The 24273-nt window shown below is 43.9% G+C and overlaps 1 protein-coding gene across 1 annotated transcript in view; it reads left to right on the top strand.

Annotated features, from left to right (window-relative positions):
- Positions 1-17853: 17853 nt before the first annotated feature.
- Positions 17854-24273, top strand: part of DCHS2 (dachsous cadherin-related 2) — a gene marked incomplete at its 5' end in the record, with an annotated part of 172806 nt that continues 166386 nt past the window's right edge. Inside the window, one exon of the mRNA XM_016144623.2 lies at positions 17854-19971. Coding sequence (XP_016000109.2) covers positions 17854-19971 — 2118 coding nt within the window. The remainder of the gene's footprint in view (positions 19972-24273) is intronic.

Below are 24273 nucleotides of genomic sequence, written 5' to 3'. Positions count from 1 at the left end.
AATGATGGCCACTAAACTCATTTGGATATTTAATTTTAAATTTGAATTAATTGAAAGGAAATGAAATTAAAGGTCAGTTGCTCATTCGTACGAGTCACATTTAAGTACTCGTATGGCGACGGCTCAGACCGGAGCGGGTCTTTGGTGACAGAGCTGAGTGCTGTGCCTGAGAGGTGGGTGCTGTTCCCTGGTACTGCTGTGCAGGCTGGGGTGGGGACATCCCCGTGAGCTGGCGTTGGCCCAATGAGGAGCCTTGCTGTCGCCTCCTGAGTTTGACCTCCAGCAGTAGGTTCTTCTCACCATATTTCCACATTAGGCATTCATTTTTCTTACAGTTCTCTTCAGTAGGAAAAGTAATTTTTATAACTGGGAAGTTAGGTTATGAATGTGACAGAGGGTTACAGAGGGGGAAACAGTGAGAGGACGAGTACCTTTTTGCAGCCAAGCAACTGATGTTTTCTACAGATTTACCCCTAAAGGCTTATAGCAGCAGCAGGAGCAGCCGGTCACAAACAGCAAAATTCTGTGGCTGGACAACTCAGTATGGGTCGTCTGAGAGCCGTGGACGGGCTTATTTTTGCTTCCTGTTTTCCGACCCTGCTTTCCCGCTAGCCGGTGGGGTGCCGCTGACACCCCTGCTCCTGGCGAATGAGGCTGTGCAGACAGGGGTTTCCTCCTGGGGTTCCTCACTTCCTCTTCGCTTTCTTTCCTTCCCACACCCTTATTCGATCAGCTCCTTTGTTGCCCCAAAATAAAACAGCTTAGTGCCTTGGAAAGGAACATGAAGCAGAACTGGAGCGCAGCAAGCCGCGGTTCTGGATCCGTCTGCGCCCACGCGCGGGGTTCCGGCCCTCGGCGCTGGGCAGCGGCGTGTCCAGCGTAGTCCGCAGCCAGCACGAGTTCCCCGCCTGGCTCCTTCCTGCGCGGTTGTGGAGGGGCCGGGCAGACACCACACACGTCTGTACTTCCAGAGCTATCATTAAGGACACAATTATAAAAATTTGTCTTATGCCACTGCAATGCAGTTCCAGATTGATATTTTCTTTTCTATAGGATTGAAAATTCTTTCTTCAAAAAATCTTTTCACCTACTATTCTCCAGAAGTCTTTTAATTTGAAAAAGCATATGTCAGCCTGAGAAACGAAATAGTAGAAGCAAAAGCAAGAATTCTCTGAAACTTTGAACAAGTATATATAAAGTGTGGATTGTTAAGAAATGGCCAAATGAAAGGGCTTTGTGAGCTTCTGTACCCATAAGACACTGGGCATGAGATGATTGAACAGCAATGCCAGTAGGGAGGATATTTGCTGACATGCTCAGCAAGTAATACGGCACCCATATTTCTGCCCATGGAATCGATTTTAAATTAGAATCCAAGCAAGAATTGATCCATAGCAGTCGTGGAGGCTTAAAACACTCTTTTTTTCTCATGGCCGTAACATGCAGAGAAGAGACCATGGCAGAGAAAAACCAGACGCGCAGACCTGGTTGAGAGACCAAAAGCTGCAGTTCGTGATCTTGTCTCCTTAATAATGAGAGCTGGAAGCCAGCAATCCAGAGCAAAGGGAAGGAGCACAAATCCCCTTACTGGAAATCAATTAATAAATCATAATAAAAGGAGAAGAATTGTAAATAGTCACAAGACTCAATTTGGTGACCTTATTTTTATGCAAGTCAACGTAATCCTCAAGCCACTACTTCTGCCTAGTCCTGGAAGAAAATAATCTTGCCAACCCAACAAAACTCAATTACTTCTGGTTTGAAAATTAGTCAGGTCAAGATTAAAACTTATTCAAGTAGAATTTTTCTGGGCCCTCCCCATTCACACACACACCCAGACATATGCATACTTTATTCCTGTAAGGGAACTCTGAGACAGAGCTATTTTTCTCTCCTGAGGTTTTTATTGTCACAGGATCCTCGGTGAAGCTGTCTCTAGACAGGAAATAGGGCACAGGCCTCCTGTGCTTTTGGAGACCTAAACATGCTTCGGGTTTCAACACTGCTTCTTTCTGAGATGAAGATGCTGGTGATGAGGTATAGGGTGGGATGGAGCACAGACTGGCCATTTTATTGGTGTCTAAACACATTGGTCCCTCTCATCTCCTCCATCCTTCTCCCTCCAGTCCAGAGAGGTCACCCTCCCTTCTCTGTGCGTCATCATGCCTTCTTTCTCTCCCTGCGATTTACAGCGTGAGCCCAATGCCGCAAGTGGTCCACTCTCGGGGCTTTTGGAAACAAATCCTCATCTCTGTTAACAAAGCCAGATTCTTGCAAAAGAATGCTTTGCTTTTCAGTTTGTTATTTCTGTAATAGATTTACAAAAATTAATTTAGCACTTTAATTAACATTAATTGATTAATCATTTTTGTTCTTACCCATTCTCCTTTTGGAAACAATGAATGGCATTGATTCATTAGGTGAAAAGCCCTGTGGCAACAAGAAGCTAAGAGGAATCACAGGAAATGAAGAAAATACATCAGTTACTAGGCACCCCATTATCTGGACAGAATATCACTGCCCTCCCAGGGATAGGCCACCTTGACCTCTTTGGCTTCATAGTATGCCGTTTGCTTGATTCCTCTGATAATTTATTTTGCTTTCACCTCTACCAGGCAAAAAATATTTGTGTTTTGCCCAGGGCTCAGCAGTCATGAAAATCTCAATTTTATAGCACCCAAATTGGGGGTATTTTATTACGAATAGAACATCCCAGACTTCATGGGCCGGCCGGCATTGTATTGCGTGTACAAGCACGTCAAATGCAGCACAGACAACTCAGCAAAGTAGGACTGATGGATGGGCAGGGCAGGGTGAGAGGGGAAGAAGGACCTGGACTCCTGGCATTCGCCACGACCCTGCTCCTAGTCCCCGCGGTGGCCGAAGTCTGTCCCTTTGCCCTGAAAGCATCATTTTTATTATGGTAAAGATCCTCAAAGGAGAGTTAAAAGGAAAATTGAGTTTCAGCGATAATGTTAAATTGTTTCAAGCACTTAAAACTAGTGGCGCTATTGACAGGATTAGTGCTATGATTTTATTTTGCAAATACTTTTCTGGTTCTGGCTCATCGCTGAGTGTGAATTCTGTTCTGTGTCATAGAACCTGCTTCATCTCTCAATAACTCAAAAGCCAAAAACATTTTCTTGGATTAATGATTTTTAAGTTCACATCCTTGGCTAGCCTTGCCTCACCTTTTCCGTTTTCATACTTTATCATAATAATGATGGGGGTGGGAGGCAGTTTTAAACAGAATTGGAAAGAGAGCAGCTAAACCAAGTACTCATGCCGGGGTTCACTGTCTGTTCAGTCAGCAGACCGTTTCCATGATGAATCCACTTAGACTTACTTTTCAATATTGATTTATTTATAAGGCACAAACTGGTAATTAGCTATTGACTCTGTGAAAAACGAATTATTTGTAAAGATTTATTCTATGATGTCACGTGATACAAATGAGCTTCAGAATGACCGATGACTTTTCAAAACAGTTTAGTTTATTCCTATGTACAAAAAAGTCCCCAGTGGCTACCATGCTGCTTATGAGAAATCCAGTTCTAAGTCATTTGAAAACAATCATTCTGAGAACAGACTTTTTTTTTTTTTTTTTAAAAAAGCAAGTATATTTGGTAAAATAATAGTTGAGAAATAGTCAGGAAAGGAAAGAGTTTGACAAAGTTTTTTTTTTTTTTTTTTTTTTTTTTTTTAAAGCAGTAGAACAAAGAGTTTGGGAATTTCTAACTTTTCGATTTGCTTATGCCCACTTGTGCCTACTCTTTGCAATGCCCTTGAGCAATTCCTCTGAGCCTGTCCTTGGTGTGCCACTGGGCTGGCAGGTCACTTCACCTCTCTGTCCCTCCGTTATTTATTTATTTACTTTTAATAATTATTGAAGCCATGCTGGGGATTTTATTATACTATTCTTTCTACTTTTTGTATAGGTTTGAAATTTTACACAATAAAAAGTAATAGATTGGAACAAGATCACAGAAGTTTTTCCAGCTGTAATATTTTTTTATTCTGCTATTTGGAGCAATATAAGTCTCAGCCGGCGTTTACTCTGAATATTTAGCTTATGTAACTGGTCTTCGAGTTTCATACAACTGATATTTTTTTAATTACAAAAATAATGTGAGATAATTAGAAGTAATATAGTTAACTATTGACCTCCACTGCTACCCTGTCCCAAACTCCCACTGCTCCTGCAGTCATCAGGATATTTTTCCACACTTTTTTCTGTGGTCATATGAACATTTATATCCATATATAAACTTTGGTGTTTTTTTCTTTGCTTTACAAAATTTGGGCTACATATTTATCACTTAATTTCCTACTGCAGCAAGGACATCCCCTAGTAAATAGACACGGATTTATCTAACTCATTTTTTAAAAACCCCGCCTTAAAAGTAGTGTGTTTCCAGATATTGCTGGTACCGTGGTCACCAAGATTATGCGGTATGTCAGTGTTTCAGGATGGACTTGAAATTTCCAAATAAAATGGACAGCTTTTGAAAATATTAGAAAAACATTTGTCACCATTTTTGAACTTATCACGTCCGCTATCTGTTTATTCATTTATTCTTTCAAAAGTAGTTCTTTAGGACTTTTTATGTATCCTGTTTTGCATTTTATATTAGCAAATAGAGCCAGTGCATTGCTGCCCCCATAGAGCTGATAGCTGTGGCCTGGAGCTCACGTTAATTTCTTAAAAATAAAAGACTTTAAAAAGTTTTCTGGACTAATAAGAGACCTGAACCAGCAAATGGTGCTTAAGTAAATGTACCCTTTAATATCCTTAAATTATGTGGTTAAGGGAAATCAATAGAACTCTACAAAAGAGAGTCACTAAAAGTAGAGTTTTGTAATTTACAGTTTCTAATGGTTATTCGAGTGCTGTTCATTTTAAGGCCTGGGAAAGGGGAATAGTGAGAGACTTCCAGTGAGCTCCTCTTGTTTATAAAACATTTTCTAAAGGGAGGATTGGTTTGCTTTCCCCCTTCTTCTGCGATCACAAGGTGGCAGTGTTTCTGAGCTTTGCTGCTGTAGCAATTTGACTTAAAATGGAATTGGAGAGAATTGCTGTAAGGAAGGCGGAATAAGTGGTGTGGAAGAATCTCAGCATGTGAAATAAAACCAACCAGTAAAGAAATGTCACCTGATTGTTCGGGAGTTTGCCTTTCTGGAGGAGTGACTTGGTACCTAGGTCTTGAATATATCTGAATGTTTACAATTTAGGGACCTTTTCTAGAATTCTCTAAAGATGAGAGGTGGTAGAGTTCTTGGGAGGACAAGAAGGTGATGAGGCTGGGAAATGATAAAGGGCGTTGCATGGAGGACTAAGGAGATTAAATTCTGGTTCTCACTGAGGAACCACTGAACGATTTTTAAACTAGGTTAGGGGAGGGGATCAGACTGTGCTTTGGAAAAATAGTTACTGCAATATTTTGTAGGTTGACAGCGGAGTGGAGAGAGCACGTTTAGACATGAAAGACAGTCAAGAAGCTGTTCCAATGGTTAAAACAAGATCTAATTATCTGGATTAAAGCAATGTCAAAGAGATAGAGAAGAAATTTGAACTGTAATTAAAAGTATAGTCAATAGGATTCAGTGATTGTTTCGGGCTTTGAGAGAGAAGTCCTAAATTAGGTGACTGGGCAGATAGTCACATTATTATAAAGAATTATAATAATGAATGAATTATATCAGAGAGATAGAAAAAAGTTTAGCAGAGGAAATGAGATATTGGGTTGAGGGTCTGGTGCCTGTAAAACATCAGTTGGAGAAGCCAAGCCTTCTTTTGAGAATGAGAAATTAGCATTTCAGAGAGAGAGAGTGTGTGATCTTAAAGTCCTGGTTTGGGGCACCACAGGGTCTAGGCAGAAAGCTGAAGCCTTAAGAGTGGGGAAATGCAGGGGTGTCAATAGTGGGGACAATTTATCCCCCAAATAATAATCACTTTGGCAATAAAAAATTCTCTATATTGCAGCTAATATTTTCTGAATCATATAAAAGACATAAACACATTCATCTGACAACTATTGCTTTCTTGGGGTGGGGGAAGATCATGTGTGGAAGTGAATAGGGGACATGTTCTTATGACCCAACGAGTGAGAGTTTTTAATTTGAGGGTTTGTCGAACAGCTGTGGGGACCCAGCTGAGGTTGGAACCTATAGATTTGAAATGGTGTCAACCTGCATTAATTCATAAGTTTATTCAATACTGTAATGGGCACTGGGGATATAGAAATAAGTAAAATACACAAGATCTGCATTTCAGAGGAAGGCCAGAAAGTAAACAGGTAACTGAATAAAGAAGTTAATTTCAGAAAGTGGTAAGTGGAAAGGAAAAAAAAACGATGATGACATAATACAGACTGAGAGGAGGGTTACCTGTAGCGGCAGCTAGCCTCTTGAGGAAGACCAAATAAAAGGAGAAAGGTGCTTGGCTTAATCCAAAAAGAAAGGAATGGAGAGTCTGTGGAGGAGGCTGAAGCCTCAGAAGGATCAAGGGCCAAGGGTGTTAAGGTGGTTGTTGAGAGAGCCAGACTGGATCGGAATGACAGTGAAGCTGTCTTCTGAGTTCTATAAGGGTCTTCTTCACACCTCATTGTAGCGTTGTTTATCTTGGAATGTAATTAATATTTTAGTTATGTGTTTCCTTGGCTAGACTGTGAGTTCTTCCGGGGGAAGGGATTTTGTCCTACCAGATTCTTCCTTGAATTCCTAATACGTTATATTTAACTGATCTGGACAGGTTGCTTTCTGGAATGCCAGCTGGAGAAGTTTGGCTGTCATGCCTCCCTGTGGCAGTGTAATATACTCCAATAATCTGCTTGTGTAGGAGTAGATGACTGGATGGATCCCCAAAGACAGGCAACTTGTTTGTCTCAATAACAGAAGAGTCATGTTCGATAAATCCTGAGAAATAAAAAGCATAATTTGATGATTTAAACTTCTCTTTATGTTGATTTAAAGATTGCTGGAAGAAATCAAAAGGCCATCAAGAATGGATTTAATATATTTAGAGACCCTCTGCAAGAAGTGAGGTAAGTGGATTTTTACCCACATTTGAAGAAAAGGAGGTTAAGATAATTTACCATGTAGTAATTTATTTGTCCAATAATATAGAAGACAATTACGCATTTTTTCTACCTTGAGACATTATTCTTATTGTTTTACACCTCTGTCTGCTAGCTCAGCCTGCAAGAGGAAGCTTAGATTCATTTAGATTTAGATAGATTTTAATTACTTTTTCTGTCTCTAACTGCTATGTCTTTAACTGCTATCAATCAAATAATCCAAGGGTTAAGTATAAGACTTTCCAAAATTGAGTAGATACAGACCTCTAAGATCTTGAGTCCAAATTATGGCTCAGGAAGGTTCTGGAACTTCAGTCCAAACTGGAGGTGAAAGTCCCCCTCTGACAGTGTGTCCTTGATGTTCCAGCTGCTCATAATTTCTCTCAACCCCATGAATCAACACCCTATCTCCTTTCAGAGCTGCCTAATCTAAATATAGATATTAAAATTTCCCTTCAAAATCCTTATTTGAAATTCTGAATGCATTTCTTCTTCTAAGCCACATTTCAAATGGAGTACGATTTGATTGGATCAGCCTAAGTGCTACATCTGGAACGACTGGGCAGGTCAGTTTTTTCTGGGTTTACGACCGGCATTTTCCTATTGTACTGCTCCCTTTAAATAAATATTTGACATAGGCAGAGATTTCTTGGTATCTTCCCAGCTGCCATCTTATATCCAACATCTACTCTCCAGCATCCTTTTTTGTCCTTCTATAACATCCCAGAAAAGAGACCATGTCCTTTTCCCCCAAACAAAAAAGCTTTCAACAGAATTTGATGAGACTTAAAAACAAAATTACAAAGTATTTTTGCTTTGTAGTCAGGGGCTTCCAAACTAGTGTGCTTTATACATACCAGCTTCGTATTGTAAAGCCGTGAACTGTGATCCTGCCTCCTTTCTAAATGAAACAGTATGGGGTCTGCTTCTCTTTTAAAAAAAATCTTTAATTTTTAAAAATCAAAGTAGCTGAAGATACTCATTTACATTATAGTTTATTGACTTGCTATATTTGGGGGCAAGAGCAAAGTAATTTTGATTATGGCAATTTAAAATAATTGCTCTTCTCAAAATAGAAGGGAAATTAGCTGGCCTGGTGGATCAGCCTATTGAGACAATATGTCTCCATATGTCAGCTCGCTGCTCTCCGCACCACCTGCTTGAGTCCCCATCAGGGACGCAGACTGATGAGATCACCACGGCGAGCTATAGATCTCAGGCAAGTTAACTGGTCCGAGGTTGCTTAGTAATGAGGAGGATGTCTCTGGAAAATGGGAAATTGGAATCTGTCACCTCTTAGCAAACTGATGAGTGATGGCTATTGTTTTGCATTTCTGTGGGGTTGGCACAGTTTATTAACTATTCCTCAGCCCTGGGAGTTTAGTGTCACTCCTGTTTCATAGGCAAGAACCTGAGAAGTGTGTTGTGAAATATAATTACTGAAAACAAAGTGAAGGTGAGCAGATTTCTCCGAGCCTTAGGATGCTAGCATTACCTGTCTGGAGCAAGTATAGTGATGGGGAAGGGAGGTGATTTTCAAGGTGATGCTGGCTAGGATCACAAATCAAAACACTTTTGGGGAGTGACTCACAAAGCGTTGTCCCTGAATGGTGACTTTACTACCCCAAATTCCTGAAATCAAAGTTCACAAATACCAACGCCAATGTGACAGAAAAATGTGACAGTATTTTTAATAATTTCTGTTTTCGATTATGAATTAATTGTGGAAGAAGAGGAAATGTCAGAATTATCTTAGAAAATCTCTTTATTTATTAAACAAATTTGCAAGTGGGAAGGTTCCAAGTTGTCAGTCCTTGCTTCATGCTATTAAAAAAAACTTTGAATAAAATAATTTTCCTCTTGAGGAAAAACCATAAAATCACAAACTTGGAAGAGAGCTTAAAGGTAGTCAGTTCAAAACTACTATTTTATTCAAAGTTACTGAGTGACAGTGAAAAAACCATTAGTATTAATTGGGAAGAAAAATCTACTGTCGTGGTAAGTTGTACTAAAATACTTGTTAAACTGTGGGTCCTGACACTTAGTAAGTCCTAGCCAGCATGAAAAAACACAATAACAATAAAAAGTAACAGTAAAAATTAGGAAATATTAAAGTACATCGCACATTGTAAGGGTACGGAGGGCGTCACAAAAACATTGCTCCAGTAACGTTGTGTGTACGTGTGTGCAGTGGCTTATGAAATAAAGCGTATATCTCAGAGTGGATTAGAAAAATTTGAAAACTACTGCATTTAGAATTGAGTATGAGGAGATGAAAAGAAACAGATTCTTAGTGTGTGCATTAGCAGGTTTCCTGTCTCTTGGGTCAATGACACCCTTGCCTCTCTGCCCCCGTCATTGAGTAGATTTCATGGCCCATTATATAACACTGAGATTGTTCCCACAGTCAGGATTTATTTCCCTCCACAATATAACCAGAATCCTGTTTTCCGGCTACCGGGCCAAGAGCTTTAATTTAAAAGTAGAGTTCGTGTTCTTAACCCCTGTTCACAACTACTCAGTTGTCTTCCTCAGATACATTGTGGCTACCTCTCAGCTGTACCCCAAATGCACATCTAGTTAAGGTTTTAACACTTGGGATTGTGTTTTCTTTGCACAGTATTCTTTGACCTTTTAAATGGGAGCTTTTTGTTGTCACAGATATTTTCTAAAACATTTTATAGAAAGATAAGATTTTTGGAGAATGCATTTAAATCAATAAAAAACAAAACAAAACACCTCACCTTGACATTGTAAGAAACACATTCTCTGAAATGAATCTTCCCAAATTGCCAGCTGGAACTAATCCCTTGAGATACTGTAGACTGGGAGCAAAACCAGTGCTGTGGTAACTTCCACCTTCTTTTCAAAGAGAATTTAGATGTTTGAGAGATAACAGAAGGTCTGGAAACGCAGCTATTTATTATGGACAATGCAAGGAAGAGGACAAGCTGGCTTTGGCATCGTCAGGGATATTTTAGTTTCTCGTTGCTGCTATAACTAATTACCAGGGACTAGTGGCCTGAACACAACACAAATGTATTATTTTACAGTTCTGGAGGTTAGAAGTCTGACACATGTCTCATTGGGCTAAAATCAAGGTGCTGGCAGGGCTGTTCCTTCTGGGTGCCCTGAAGAGGATTCATCTCCTTGTCTTTTCCCGCTTCCGGAGGCTGCCAGAACCCTCTCCCTCATGGCCCTTCTACCTGGACTTCAGCTTCCATTGTCCCATCTCCTTCTCTGACTCCAGTTTCCATTGTCCCATTTCCTTCTCTGACTCTGACTCTCCTGCCTCCTCCTTTCATTTACAAGGACCTTTGTGATTACACTGGGCCCACCTGGACAATCTCCCTATCTCAAGATCTTCAACTGCAGTCCTTTTTGTCATGTAAGGTAACACATTCATAGGTTTTTGAGATTCGGATGAGGACCTCTCTGGTGGGGTCCTGCCACAGGGGACTATGAGGATGCATGTCTAGGAGGAAGGGAGAGGGACATGCTTGTAGGGTTAGGATGGGGTGACTGGGCACCTGCAAAATTCAAGGATTTGCATCTGTTTCCACTTCACGGCCTTGTTCAGCTCTGCCTTTTTCCTCATGGGCCATGCTACACACCTGCTCAAAAATGAGCAATTGCCTCTCTGATTGCCCGTGGTTGCTTCCCAGCATTTAACGTTCATCTCTGTCCCCTGAAGAGCTTTATCATTTGGGCCTTTAAAGCATCTCCTCTAAAACACATTTTCTATGGCTGTTATTTTTACGTTTGCTTGTTCTACCTGGATTAGAAATCAGGGCTTAAAAGAAGCAAAGAACAGCAAATAAAGCCCATAGGTGAAGCAGGCGGGCTGAGGATAAAAACGCAGGAGAAGAGAGGTTGAACACCTTCAAAGGAGCTCTTGAAGATGAAGCGCACAGCAAAAACTCAGAAGCTGGATTTATAAATAAGTAAAGTGTCCAACATAAAGGCCCATGAAAGCAGAGGGGGAAAAAAAACCGTCTGCAGACACAGGAAGCTGTGTTTGAAGAGAAGCTCCTGCAAACGTAGTAACGTTCCTTCTGGTAGATATCCCGGAGTTCAGTGTGACTGCGAAAACACTCAGCATGCGGCGGCCAGGATGGACGTTGTTGACCGTGGGACTTAGACCTGCTTTCCTGCAAGACTGTGGTTTATTAATTGAATGCATCTTGCCAGGCCAAGAGCTTCTGGAATTTCACTCCTCTATTTTTCTCTCTTTTTCTGCTCTGCATACAAATAGTTATGGGAAATAGGAATTGGCAGTAAACCAGAGGAAAGTTGAGGGGCACCTGAATTCAGGAAGCAGTTGCTACCACAGCCTCTCCAGGGATGGCAATCTGTTTTCTGGGGGAAGTCACTGCGTGGAAGGGGCTCTCCCGAGACCTCAGGGTTCTAGAGCCCTCAAACTCCAAGTCTGCGATTTCTCAAAGTACAGGTTCTCTCCTCAGAATTAGCCTGGACTGCATTCTAAAAACATCTGTAAAAGTATTAAGCACTGAGTCAGTCCTTATAAATTATAATAGCTATTATAAGAAACCTCTATATGCCTTAAAGTAGGTAAATTCATTGTTTAATGAGTGCAAATATCTGCCTAATTTCCAGGTTAGTTTTAGGGCCATTAGTGGTATTTGTGTCATAGATTGCTGAAACAATATTTGGAAAGCGTGTGAAAACTTATTTGATACAAAAGTTTATATCAAAAAAATGGAAATATGTGGAAAATGTAAATTATGATGATAGAGATAATGGTTTTTCCCTCAATTCACATGTGTTCAGAAAGGCCCGGCACAATCTTATTATGATTATGCTACTGTGTTATTGATCACACTAAAGGAAAGCAAGGCTGACATCCAGTCTCGCATTTCTCTTTACGTACACACACTGCTAAATCTAGAGAACTGGGGAAAAAACTCAGGTCCCATGTGATCCGGGAAACTTACTCAAGGAGCAGCGCTGCCAGATCCACATATGTTCCGTGAGAAAACCGAGATAGTGACGGGGCCAAAAATCCGCGGCATAAGTTTTCTTCCCAAATGTCTGTGTATTAAGGAGTTTCTCATAGATAGTATCTGTGTCCAGTACCTCCCCATCTGCGTGTGCTAATCGGGAACTGTGCTTCAATCCAGCAGGATCCATTTATTTCCAAAATAACTGTGTCTTGATCAAATAGGATTCATGTGTGCCTGTCGTAGTCAGGAGACACACTGGGCCGGATGTGGCTCTTTTCCCTGACTGCCTTGATTCAATGGGATCCAGGCATTTTCCAACTGCAGCTGTGGCTTGGGGAGAATCCAGGTGTTTTTCTCACTGAATATTTGTGGGATTGGCAGGGTCCTGGGTATTTCCTTTGCTTTCTGTTGCCTGGAATTATTATAACATATATTATATATATGTATTTCAGTGAACTTTGCCTTGTCCCAGGAAACAGATCGACTTCCTTTACTTCACACAAAGAGCAATTACACCTAGAAAAATGTGGGCAGCATTAAATGATACCTATCTTTCCTTCACGCTGTCTTGTACAAATACATGAGTATTCTAAAAATCTCTTTGAGTGAAAGCAAGTAAATTTCCTTTGCACACTGAATAACTATCTCTTCCGAAGGTGTTACTTTATTGAAATGGAGGCGTCACACCTGTTCCGACATCCGCTTGTTAAGAACCTGTTGGACTTGGCTTTGATTTCTGATTGAAGTAAGTCTGTCTCCCTAGGTTTGGCAATGCCTAGACCCTGTTAGAAATGGTGTGTGGTTTTTGTTTCCACATCGCAAACAATCTATAGGGAAATTGGAAAGGGTTCAGAGAAGAGAAACAAAATGATTAAAGGGTTGGAGAAATAAAGAGCTGGGATTATTTCATCTAAAGAAAGACTTTCAGGGAAACAAGATGGTGTGGTGGTGGTGGTGGTGGTGGTGGTGGTGTGTGTGTGTGTGTGTGGCCAAATACAGTTAGAGAAGCCAAATCTTAAAGTCTATATGCTTGAGCAGGTTTGATTGGCCTTTATAGGCCATCTAGAGTCTGAGGGGAGGGAGTGGGGAGAAGTTGGTCTGCCTTACCAATTATTGGAAAGGAGAATAAGCAGTTTAGGAGAGAGAAGGGGACTTGGGGGAAATTGGGCATGAATTACTTTTGCTGGGGTGTCTGCATCAGACCTGCTTATCCTATCATCTTTAAATGCAGGGACCACTTTAGTATATGTAACTCTTCCACTTTAGCCTTCTACTAGATTAGAAAAGTATGGTTCAATATAGGATATCTAAATCTATGTAATGATAAACTATTATATTTTCTTCAATCATATGATGAAACGTTGATATAAGGCTTTTCTCCATCGTCTCAAAGAATCAGAGGAAATGATACAATTGGTCCTTGAATGACATAGGGGTTAGGGATGCAGACTCCTGCCCATCTGCATATGACTTTCAGTTCCCCTAAAACTTAGCTGCAGTTGTTCCTCAGTATCTGCAGGGGATTAGTTCCGTGTGGCTATTCTGCACCGTCTACTCATACAACCACGCTGTCTAAAGTTCTTTTTTCTGTAGTTCTCCTAGCTCTTTCTCAGACTGTTACTATCACATTGTACTGATTTCAATGAGAATTCAGAAGCCAAGCAATCTGCTTTAAGCAGAAAATCACAGAGACGATAAATGAACAGTGAAGGGCTCAGAAGACCATGGCATGGGAGCAAAACTGTTCGGGTTCAGATTCCAATTCTACCACTTACACCTACATGACTTGTTCAAGTTACTTGCTATGTCCGTGAACCTCAGTTACTTCATCTGTAAGATGGGGGTACTAATTATAATTACTTTCCTAAAAGGTTGGCGTGAGATGCTTTAAATACTGCTTTGAGAACTTTGTAACTACTTAGACTATTTAAGTTAATTATTACAAAGCTAAGGACTGTCTGCAGTCTGAGAGAAAATGTTTTTGACAATGGACTTCCTGCACTACATAAACTATATCACGCCAGGTGGAGATCTGCTCTGGGCCCTTTTGCTCATGATAGTGTTGCTTCATGATACTGGAAGTTTTACATCTTCCCTCTCCACACATTCGGGGGTTGCTAAGAAGTTGGAGTTTGATATTACTGAGAATCCCAAAACACTTCTCCCCGAAAATATTTCATCACACAAGCAGAGGGCAAGGGACATAATATTTACTGAACGCTTTCTTTATGCTAGTTCACATGCACTGTCTCATTTAAGGTCCATAACATCCCTATAAGTTAGATATATAATCCCCAGGAGGAAACTGAGGCTTAACAAGGTTGAAGTAATTTGCCCAGAGTTATAGAGCAGAACCAGGATCGCCCATTTCAAAGCCCAAATTCTGGCCAGTTACATCATGATGCTTCTCTCAAGAGGATCAGACTTTAATTCATTTCTTGCAGGCTGTTGGTTCCTGTGTTATTAAAATTATTATTATTTTTTTATATGTTTAAGAAATGCTCTTATTTCTTTTACTCAACTAAATTGAATTCTCAATTCTAGAATGCTGCTCAGGACAGTCAATGAAGGGTATTGTGAAATGGGCAGGAGACCTTGAATTGTACATGTTTGAAATATAAAGCCTGAAAATGAATGGGCAAACAGATGTTTGGAATTCCTGATTTTCCATTTGTTTCTAAACTAAAACACTCTTTACAAAGAGTGTGTCAGTGAAAGATGCAGAAAAACCAGCTGTTTTTCCTTTATTTTTAGATTCAAGTCAATATTTGATAACAGTAAAGTTTGCAAAATAAGTCGAAAAAGTTCAAAAAATAAGTTCACGAAGCCCCAGCAAATGATTAAAATGAGTAAATTTTGAATTTCAGTTCATCATAGTAAAGGTTCTCATGGCCAATTAATTCTGAGTTATGGCTTCAAACTCCTCCTTTAACAGACTTATCCCTCATCTTCCCATCAGCTCTACCAGCCATCCATCCAGTCATCCCACACACTTTTAGTGAATAGAGGCCCATTATGTGCTACATGCTGTTCCAGATGGTGGGATAAAGCAACGCTTATGGTGGTAAAGAGGGTTGAGATCACAATAGTCTAATAAGTAAATGAATAAAACAAGCTACTTTCAGGTACTGATAGGTGCTGTGATTTAATTATAATATGAAGACAGCTTATGGCGGAGAAGCTATCTGAGATAGGGTGGTCAAGGAAGGTCTATAAACAGTTGGCACTGGAGTTAAGACCTGAATGAGGAAGAGCCAAATTTTTGTAAAGCAGAAGAGATAACTCTCAGGCACAGAAAGGTTCTAACAATTCAAATTTATACAGTCTTAGTCCACTCAGCTGCTATAAGAGAGCACAATAGACTAGGTGGCTTATAAACAACAAAAATTTATTTCTCACAGTTCTCCAGGCTGGAAGCTGGAGGCCAGAGTAACAGCATGATCAGGTTCTGGTGAGGGCCCTCTTCCTGGTTGCAGACTGCTTGCTGACCTCTTGTATTTCACGTGGTGGAGAGCAGAGACTAGCAAGTTCTCCTGACTTTTTTTTCCCCTAAATTAAATTTATTGGGTGATTGGTTAAGTCTCATGTCTCTTATAAGGGCAGTAATCCCAAGACCTCATGTAATCCTAGTCACCTCCCAAAGACTTGACCTCTTAATACATCACATTGTGGGGTAAAATATCAGCATATGAATTCCGGGGGGAGACACGAACATTCGGTCCATAATAGGTACCAGGATCAGAAAAGAGGCAGTACAGCCGGATCCAGAGTGGTGGTATGAGAAAAAGTCAGAGAAGTGGATAGGACCCTGTTAGGTGTTGTACTTTTGGAAGGAGTCTGAATTATAATCCAAGTGTAATGGAAATACATCGGCAAGTTCTAAGCAGAGAGAGACATGATTTAAGTTAGCTTTAAAAACTTCTGTCCAGATGCTGTTGAGAATTACTTATAAAAGAGCAAGAGTGGAGGCAGGGGAACTAGTTAGGGTGAGCTTGCAGAGGTTAAGGTGAAAGAAGACTCCGAAGACTCATAACATACCTCCTTAATGGTAAGGAGCCTTCACTGGTGACAGGAAGCTGAATTTATTGTAATAATGTCTCCATTTACATGCAACACACCTACTATAAAACAAATTGTTTTATTATTTTGTGAATGGTAGTGATGATGGTAGGGGTATAGAGTAGAAATTTTATATAACTCACTGTATGTTAAAAAGGCATCTTGCTGCAAGGAACCACTATGCAGGGCTTCTGGTCCTCCCTAAAGAGGGTTACAGTATCTAGAAAATTAATTTTTCCCTTCAGCTTAAGTGCAAAATCGCAGAGGCCATTTGCTAAATATGGCTGGCTGTTCTTAAAGAGGGCACAGTGTCCTTCCTCCGACATTCTTTATTAGAGTCCATTTATCCATTTCTACCAATTATTATGGATAATTGAGGGGAAACCTGCGACTATAGCAATTTATCGGCATTTTTCTTGGGCTCATACACAAACTATTTTGAAAGTGGTATGAATATTGGCTCTGCCTGTGAACTTCGCTGCTCACAGGCGATGGTGGAGGTGGTTGAGCCTCAGTCATCCGGTCTTCCTGCCCATAAATCAGCATCTTAACACGCATCCTAGCAGTGTCGCGCTGGCGCTGAATGTATGAAAAGTGCTCGCAAACCAAATCTATTGTCGTCATTCCTGGTGACGGGGGAGTGACAAGATGCCCAAGTGTCGCTGAGTAGTAACGCGGCATAAGAACGTGTGGTTTGCACCATGTGTGTCACAGATTTGTCGGGGTTTCTCGAAGGTTTCCCCAAGTGCCGCCTTCCGCCCTTTGCAGTTATCTTGGCCCCAGCTGTGCATAGGCTGTTGACTCCATCTATCCTTTCGCGAGGGACGAGTCTCTCGCCAAACGAAGAACACAAGTTTGGCTCCCCAGAGTGATTAGAACCCCCACCCTCTCTGCTCAGCTTGAGCCAAGCGTTTGTCCTGCTTAAGGCACGGTCAAGGGGATGAAGAAAGAGGGCGTGGAGAGGCTGCTCCCCTCCCCCCACCATCGCCACCGTGTACGCAAAGCCAGGGCAGACGCCCCCGCCTGCGCATCCCACACCCACTTCACGGCCCACATCTCCGGGTCCTTTCTCTTTGGCATCCCTCTCCTCAGTCCCTGGCCCAGCTGCAAACGCGCCCTGCTGCAGAGTGGCGACTCGCAGGTTATAACTTGCCTTCGCGTGGGCCGCGTCACACGGCAGGGAGGAGACCGGAGGGGAGGGGGCGGGGACGGGGATGGGGGCTGGGTCGCAGCGGGAGCCGCGCGTCTTGCGTGCCCCGAGATGCTGTGGGGAGCTGTCGCCCCCAGCAGCCGACGTTGCCGCAGCCAGAGCCTCCGCTCGCTCTCTGTCTCCTTCCCCCGCTCCCTCGCTCCGGCCTGGTGCCCTCACTCTCGGCCTCTCCGCCCTTACTCCACCCCCTTCCCTAGCCCGACCCCCATCCTCTCCTTGTGTGTGTGCGCACTTTAAATAATTTCATGCTTTTTGGCAAAAGAAATAATGCACCTGATTTTACCAGGGGAAAACAATCAGCTGAGCAGAACAAGGAACAGATGTAAAAGGAATAAAAGGAGAGAGAAAAAGAGATGAGATTCGTTTAAAGAAATCCGGGGGCCGGAGAGGCGGTCGCAGAGGCAGAGGCAGCCAGAGCGTCCCGGTCTGCGTGAGCTGCAGGCGGAGGACCTTTTCACCAGTTGCAGATGTAACCTCGAGAACTCCTGGGTCTGTGGGTTTGTTTGCCAAACAAAGTCTTTTTTTTCTTTGGGTGAGACACTGAAGAGGCTCCTGGATTTTTCTGCCATCCCGCCCCAAGCTGGCAGTTACTGCGGAGCCTACTCAAGGAGCTGGCATAGCAGTGAGCCCTTCTGCGCGGAAGATGGGCGAAGGGCTTCAGCAGCCGGGCGATCCCTCCGGGCAGCGTCTCCTGCCACCCGGGAGGAGAGGGTCAACCTGCGGGCGGCTGGGCGGTGGCGGCGGCGCCAGGGCGCAGCACTTCCTGCTCCGGCTCTTTATGCACGTGTGGCTGTGGGTGGCCTCGGGCACATCTGCCCAGGTGTTCAACCTCTCCCTTTCCGTGGACGAGGGACTTCCTCCGGACACTCTAGTCGGCGACATCCGCGCTGGGCTGCCGGCTGCGCAGCAACAGGAGGGGGGCGGCTTCTTTCTGTCCGAGGATTCGGGTGACTCCCCGCTGTTGGATGACTTCCACGTGCACCCGGACACCGGCATCATCCGCACGGCGCGGCGTCTGGACCGCGAGCTGCGGGACCATTACAGCTTCGTGGCCGCCACGCTGCTGGGCGCGGTGGTGCAGGTGGAAATCCGCGTCAACGACGTCAACGACCACTCGCCCCGCTTTCCCCGCGACTCTCTGCAACTTGAAGTCTCCGAGCTCAGCCCTCCAGGTACGGCGTTCCGCCTGCCGGGTGCCCATGACCCCGACGCCGGGTTGTTTAGCACGCAGGGCTACACCCTGGTGCAAACGTCTGACCTTCCCGAGGACCCCGCAGGACCCTTCTTCCAGTTGCACTATGGGACCCCAGGGGCACCAGGGTCACCGTCGCTGCTGTCCTCATCACCCCTGGAGCCCCTAGACCTGGTGCTGCTGCGGCGCTTGGACCGAGAGGCAGCGGCGGCACACGAACTGCAGATTGAGGCTTGGGACGGCGGCCGCCCGAGGCGCACAGGCCACCTGCGTGTGGAGCTGCGGGTGCTAGATGAGAATGACAACCCGCCGGTATTCGAGCAGGGCGAGTACCGCGCTGCTGTGCGCGAGGATGCTCCGCCGGGCACGGAGGTCTGTCGCGTGCGCGCCGCCGACCCTGACCTAGGGCCTAACGGCCACGTGCGCTACCGCATCCGCGCCCGGCAGACTCCCGGGGCAGGTCGGGGCAGCGAGGCACTGGGCGACGCGGCCTCCTTCGCCGTGGAGGAGCTGAGCGGAGTGGTGCGGGTGCAGAGGCCGCTGGACCGCGAGGTGCAGGCCTGGCACCAGCTGGTGGTCGAGGCCCGCGACGGAGGTGCCGAGCCCGAGGTCGCCACCGTGCGCGTGTCCATCGCTGTGCTGGACGTGAATGACAACCGGCCTGCCATTCACCTGCTCTTCCTAACCGAGGGGGGTGCCGCGTGCGTCTCCGAGGGCGCCCGACCCGGCGACTACGTGGCTCGAGTCTCGGTGTCCGACGCTGACGGTGACCTGGAGAAGGGAGAGGAAGCAGTCGGGGAGCTTGGTTTGGGCCTCCAAGGCAGGGCCATTTCGCTGTCCTTGGAGGGAGCCGAGGGAGCCTTCGCACTGCGGCCTGGCGGTTCCCCAGGGGTATTTTTCCTCTGCGTCGAGGGGCCCTTGGACAGGGAGAGCCGCGACCTGTATGATTTGCGCCTGGTGGCCACGGATGCGGGGTCCCCGCCGCTGAGCACAGAGGAAACCCTGCTGCTCCGGATCGCTGACCTCAACGACCAGCCGCCTCTCTTTAGCCAGGAGCGTTACCAGGCCTCAGTGTCCGAGGCCGCCGCCCCCGGCACCGCGGTCCTGTGGGTCAGCGCCTCCGATGCAGACGAGGCTGGCACCGGGCACGCCCGACTGCGGTACAAGCTGGTCCACCTCCCTGATCGCTGCAGCCTAGAGGCTCCGCGGCCCGCGGCGGAGTGCGGACCGTCCTTCACTATTGATCCCGAAAGGGGTCTGATCAGCACCACCCGGAGGCTGGACCGAGAGGTCCAGGAGATGGTAGAACTGAAAGTGGTGGCCCGAGACCAAGGAGAGCCCCCGCTGTCTGCCACCTGCCTGGTGAGCATCACCGTAGACGACATGAATGACAACGAGCCCATCTTCCAGAGGCAGGTGTACAACGCCACCCTTGCGGAGCATGCCCCCGTTGGACACTGCTTTCTGCAGGTGAGTGAGCCAGGCAGTGAATGAAAGGAGGCCTGGGGAAGGATGGCACTGTTGTGAGTCTGTCCAGGGAAGGAGAATTAGTTTTTTCAAACAAACAAGTGTATTCCTTTAAATACTGAATCTGTTTTGAATAACCATTGAGTAACCAGAGACTTCTTATACACGGTCCTACTTTTGAAGCTTACGAAGGCTAATTGAGGACATCGAGTCATTTTTATCAGTTGTGGGCCCTGCTCCCCCAGTGGTGTGTTCAGGACTCTGAGGAGTAGTGGGGCTCATTCATCCATTGTAAGATGCAGGCTCTCTACTCTGCTTTTGGGAGCGTTGCCTTTTAGAATTCCGATCTCTTTTTCGCTCTCAGGAGGCTGTGGCGCGCATCCTCTGGCACCACTCCTTACTGATTCCAATTTCCTATTTCTTGTCTGATGTGAAATAACAAACCAGATTTCCAAGAATGGTTTATTCACTCCAAGAAAACTTGAGTAATAAATAGAACCTGAGAGGCTAACTAGTGAGTGAAGCTCTAAAGCTTCATTTTGCTCTCAGGCTGGGGGAGGCTTTGGCCTTTATATAAGTTATATCTCAGATTACAACCTTTAGATAAGTAAGATGCTCCTATATTATAAATATGAGCTTTATGAGTGCTTATATGTATATCTTTTAATCTTTTGGATCTGTGGGCAATAATAGTCTCCATCCTTTAGTCTAGCACGATTGGTGACTCTGAGTTGCTAGGTTATTAAAAGAAGGCTTGAAAATCAATGAATGCTTGCTGCTGAAAGGGACAAATCCCCAATTGTCAGCGAGTAACATAATGGAAGATTATTTACCTCTCAAGCAGAGTCTAATGTGATGCAGGTTGGCGGGTCCTCTTCCATCCAAGGTGGGACCAGGTCTGGGAGTGACTTAGAGCAGGTCCACCAACGTCCCGTTGGTCAGAGCTCAGCCACGTGGCCTCAGGCACACTGCAAAGGAAACCGCGAATGGAGAGGAGCACATGGATGCCAGGGTGTGCTCATGGTTTCTGCCGCGGATTTCTAAAAATAAAGTCATAATAGGTGAGGAGTTGGACTCGATTTCTTCCATCTGGAAGACCTTAAGCCTCTTGATATGAAACAGTACAACTTGGCTCCATTTAAAGGAAAATAAGCAGGGTGGATTAAGGTGGATTAATTGTGATTCCTTTGATTAGAAGCTGTCTTTAGAACCCTTCTAACATTGTGAGATGATTTGGCCACGAGGTGTGAGTCTACCCATTGTTACGACTCGGTATGTGGTGGATCCGTTATGGTGAACTGACCTTGGCTCAAGTGTGTGACTGCATCTCCAACTGCAATAAACCTTTCCGGATTGCCAAGTATTGCTGCAGATATTATTAAGTTGCACTGATTAGAATTTCTGGAAATTCAAGTGATCTAGCCCCTGAAGATTTCAGAAACCCTCTTTTCCACTGGGCTCTCTGGTGGCCTCTTCACAGCAGCTGCCCCAATCTTCTGTTTTTCATAAGTCCTCTAGCTGACTATCCCCTAACTTCCAGTAAGCCTCACTGGTGTATCTTCCACATGCTTTTTTAAATTTAAGTATAGCTGGTGTACAATATTATGTAGGTTATATATTAGTTTCAGGTGTTTAATATAATTTGACATTTTTATACCTTACAATGTGATCACCTCACTAGCTCTAGTAATCATTTTACTGTGCAAATTCATCACAATATTATTGACTATATTCCCCTTCACCGTCTGCTCCCATCCTTCCATCCTCCTCCTCCTGGCAGCCATCCCTTTGGTCTCTGTTTCTGTGAATCTGTTTTTGTTTTGTTTGTTTTAGATTCTACGTATAAGTTGAATCGTACAGTATTTGTCTTTCTCTTTCTGATTTATTTCACTTAGCATAATACCCTCTATGTCCACTCATGCTGTCACATTCTATTTTTATTGCTGCATAATATTCCATTCTATGTATATACCACATCTTTTTTTCTTCATCTGTTGATAGACACCTATGTTGCTTCTGTATCTCAGCTATTGTAAATAATGCTGCAATGAACAGCTTTCTGTCTTTTTTACTCTCCATCTTTTTTTGTACCACTTTGTAAAAACGAACCTCTCTAGCTCACCTTTGGATCTCATGGCCACTGCATCCCTCCAGAGCTTTGTTTGATCACATTAAATTAATTCTTAAAACTGTACCTTCTTTCTGTTGCTCTCTACCAGTTTTCTCCCTAGAGACCTCATATCGGCTCTACTACTCTGTCAGAATCAAACAAAAACAAAATGAGAGATAACAGGAAAAGAAAATTCGGTCCTAGATTCCCTGTAAGGGACTACCATGTCATCTAATAAAACACACCCTTGAACCTTCAAGGCATCTTGGTGGTTTCTTCCCATCACGTATCTGCTCTTATTTCTGCTCCTGATGCCCCCACAGTGCTGGATATCCTCGCATCCTCCAGGGCTGGCTGAACCCTTACCCCAGTTCCAAACCCAGACTGGAACTTTCCAGAGACTCTACATGTGGGCAGAACAAAGGGATTTAATACACAATACAAGAACCAGTAAGAGCCTGAGACAGGCGACGTCCAGCCCCAAAGGGCTTTCACAATCGTGTGGGAACTGGATTGACTTCCTTAATTCCTCGCTCCCCACTGACCCTCTCCCATGTGTGGAGGGAGTCCTTCTTAACAGCTCACCCCTCAAGAGCTCCTGTCAGCATCTCTTGGTGCTTTTATGGCCAAGGCAGAGAGGGATTTCTGCTCTGCAGACAGGTTCTCCCTCCCCCTGCCAAGTTCTATTATTTGTCTTTAAATATTCCCTCTTTCCTCAGATTACTGTCAGAGGGACTAACTTCAACCTCTAGGCAGGACCTTCATTCTCTACCCGCACTAAGTTCAATGATGTGAACTGTATTTATAGCTTTTATCTTGTAACCAGATCTTTTTTTTTTTTAATTACTGTTGTCTAGTCTTTATTTATTTATTTTTAATGCCGACAGCACCTGGTATTCCAAGGTGGTCTCCCATCCAAGTACTCATCAGGCCTGACCCTGCTTAGCAGCCAAAATCAGATGAGATTTGGCATGTTCAGTTCCAGATCTTTTTTTTTTTTTTTTTTTTTTAAGATGAGGCAACCTTTGATTGATCTCACAGATTGCAAAGACTTTGTCAGTTTACAATCCCTTATTTTTAGACCTACAGCACCTGGTCTTCCTAGGTGGTCTCCTATCCAAGTACTAACCAGGCCTGACCCTGCTTAACTTCCGAGATTAGTACCAGATCTTAGTATAACACCAGCATTCTTACCTGAATCACAGATATTCCATCACAAGCTTATTCTCTCATATCCCTCAAATATCAGCGCTGTATTTATTCATTCACCAATTCACTTATTTTAGCAAATGACAGCATTCATCGAATAAATAACATTCAATGGACAAATATTTAATGAGTGTCTATTACATGCCAGGAACTGGTCATGGTGCTGGAGACGCAGCAGCGAGCACAGTGGACGAGGTCCCTGTTCTCTCTCTCCTTCCTTCCACTGTCAGTCCTCATGAGGGGATAACAGGTGCTCTGCCTCCCCTTGCTGTTCACTCTTTAGCCTCATTCTGACCTTCCCCTGTCATTATACTAAATTCTGCCTTTCCAAAGGCAGCTTTGTTCTTTTATTTCAAATCTAGTGGATCTTTCTTTGTCATAGCCTTAATCATTTTTCCTAAAGCGTTTTGGACTGCGGCTCACTTTCTCTTTCTTAAGGGCAGTTCTTCCCTGCCTTTTGTACACTGGCTCTGTCTTGCCAAATGCCCCTTTCCTCTTGCGCCACCCCACTCAGGTGGTAGAGACATTTCAAGGGTTCTGTCATCCTCTCATTTCTCTCTTTTCTGTACTTTCTTCTTATATATTCTCAGAACTTCACCTTTTTTGTTTTTTGCATCTCCAGGTCAACCTCCCCTATAAACTCCAGATTAACATTTCTCTACTCGGTACGTATCTCTACCTGGATGTTTTTTTGGTACCTCAAATCTAACATTTCCCAAATTGAACTTATTTCCCTTCTGCTACTTTTTTCTTTCTTTTATTTTCAAACTTCATTAGTCAGCTTCTTTAGGAAACTCTCCTATTTTGTGAATGTGTCCTTTCTATAGATGTGTGTATGCATTTGGTATATGTCTGTGGGATGTATTTGCTATTTGTTGACATGGTTGTGTTTGCATCGTTGGGAATTACAGGGTAAAGAGCAAGGGCCCATCTCCTGTCAATCAGTTAGATAAAAAGCAATGTGTCGAGATTCTGAACGTGGGTTG

The sequence above is a fragment of the Rousettus aegyptiacus genome, unplaced genomic scaffold (genome assembly GCF_014176215.1).
Source record: "Rousettus aegyptiacus isolate mRouAeg1 unplaced genomic scaffold, mRouAeg1.p scaffold_m13_p_16, whole genome shotgun sequence".
Taxonomy (NCBI): Eukaryota; Metazoa; Chordata; class Mammalia; order Chiroptera; family Pteropodidae; genus Rousettus; species Rousettus aegyptiacus.
This window is presented reverse-complemented; position numbering and strand designations above follow the sequence as displayed.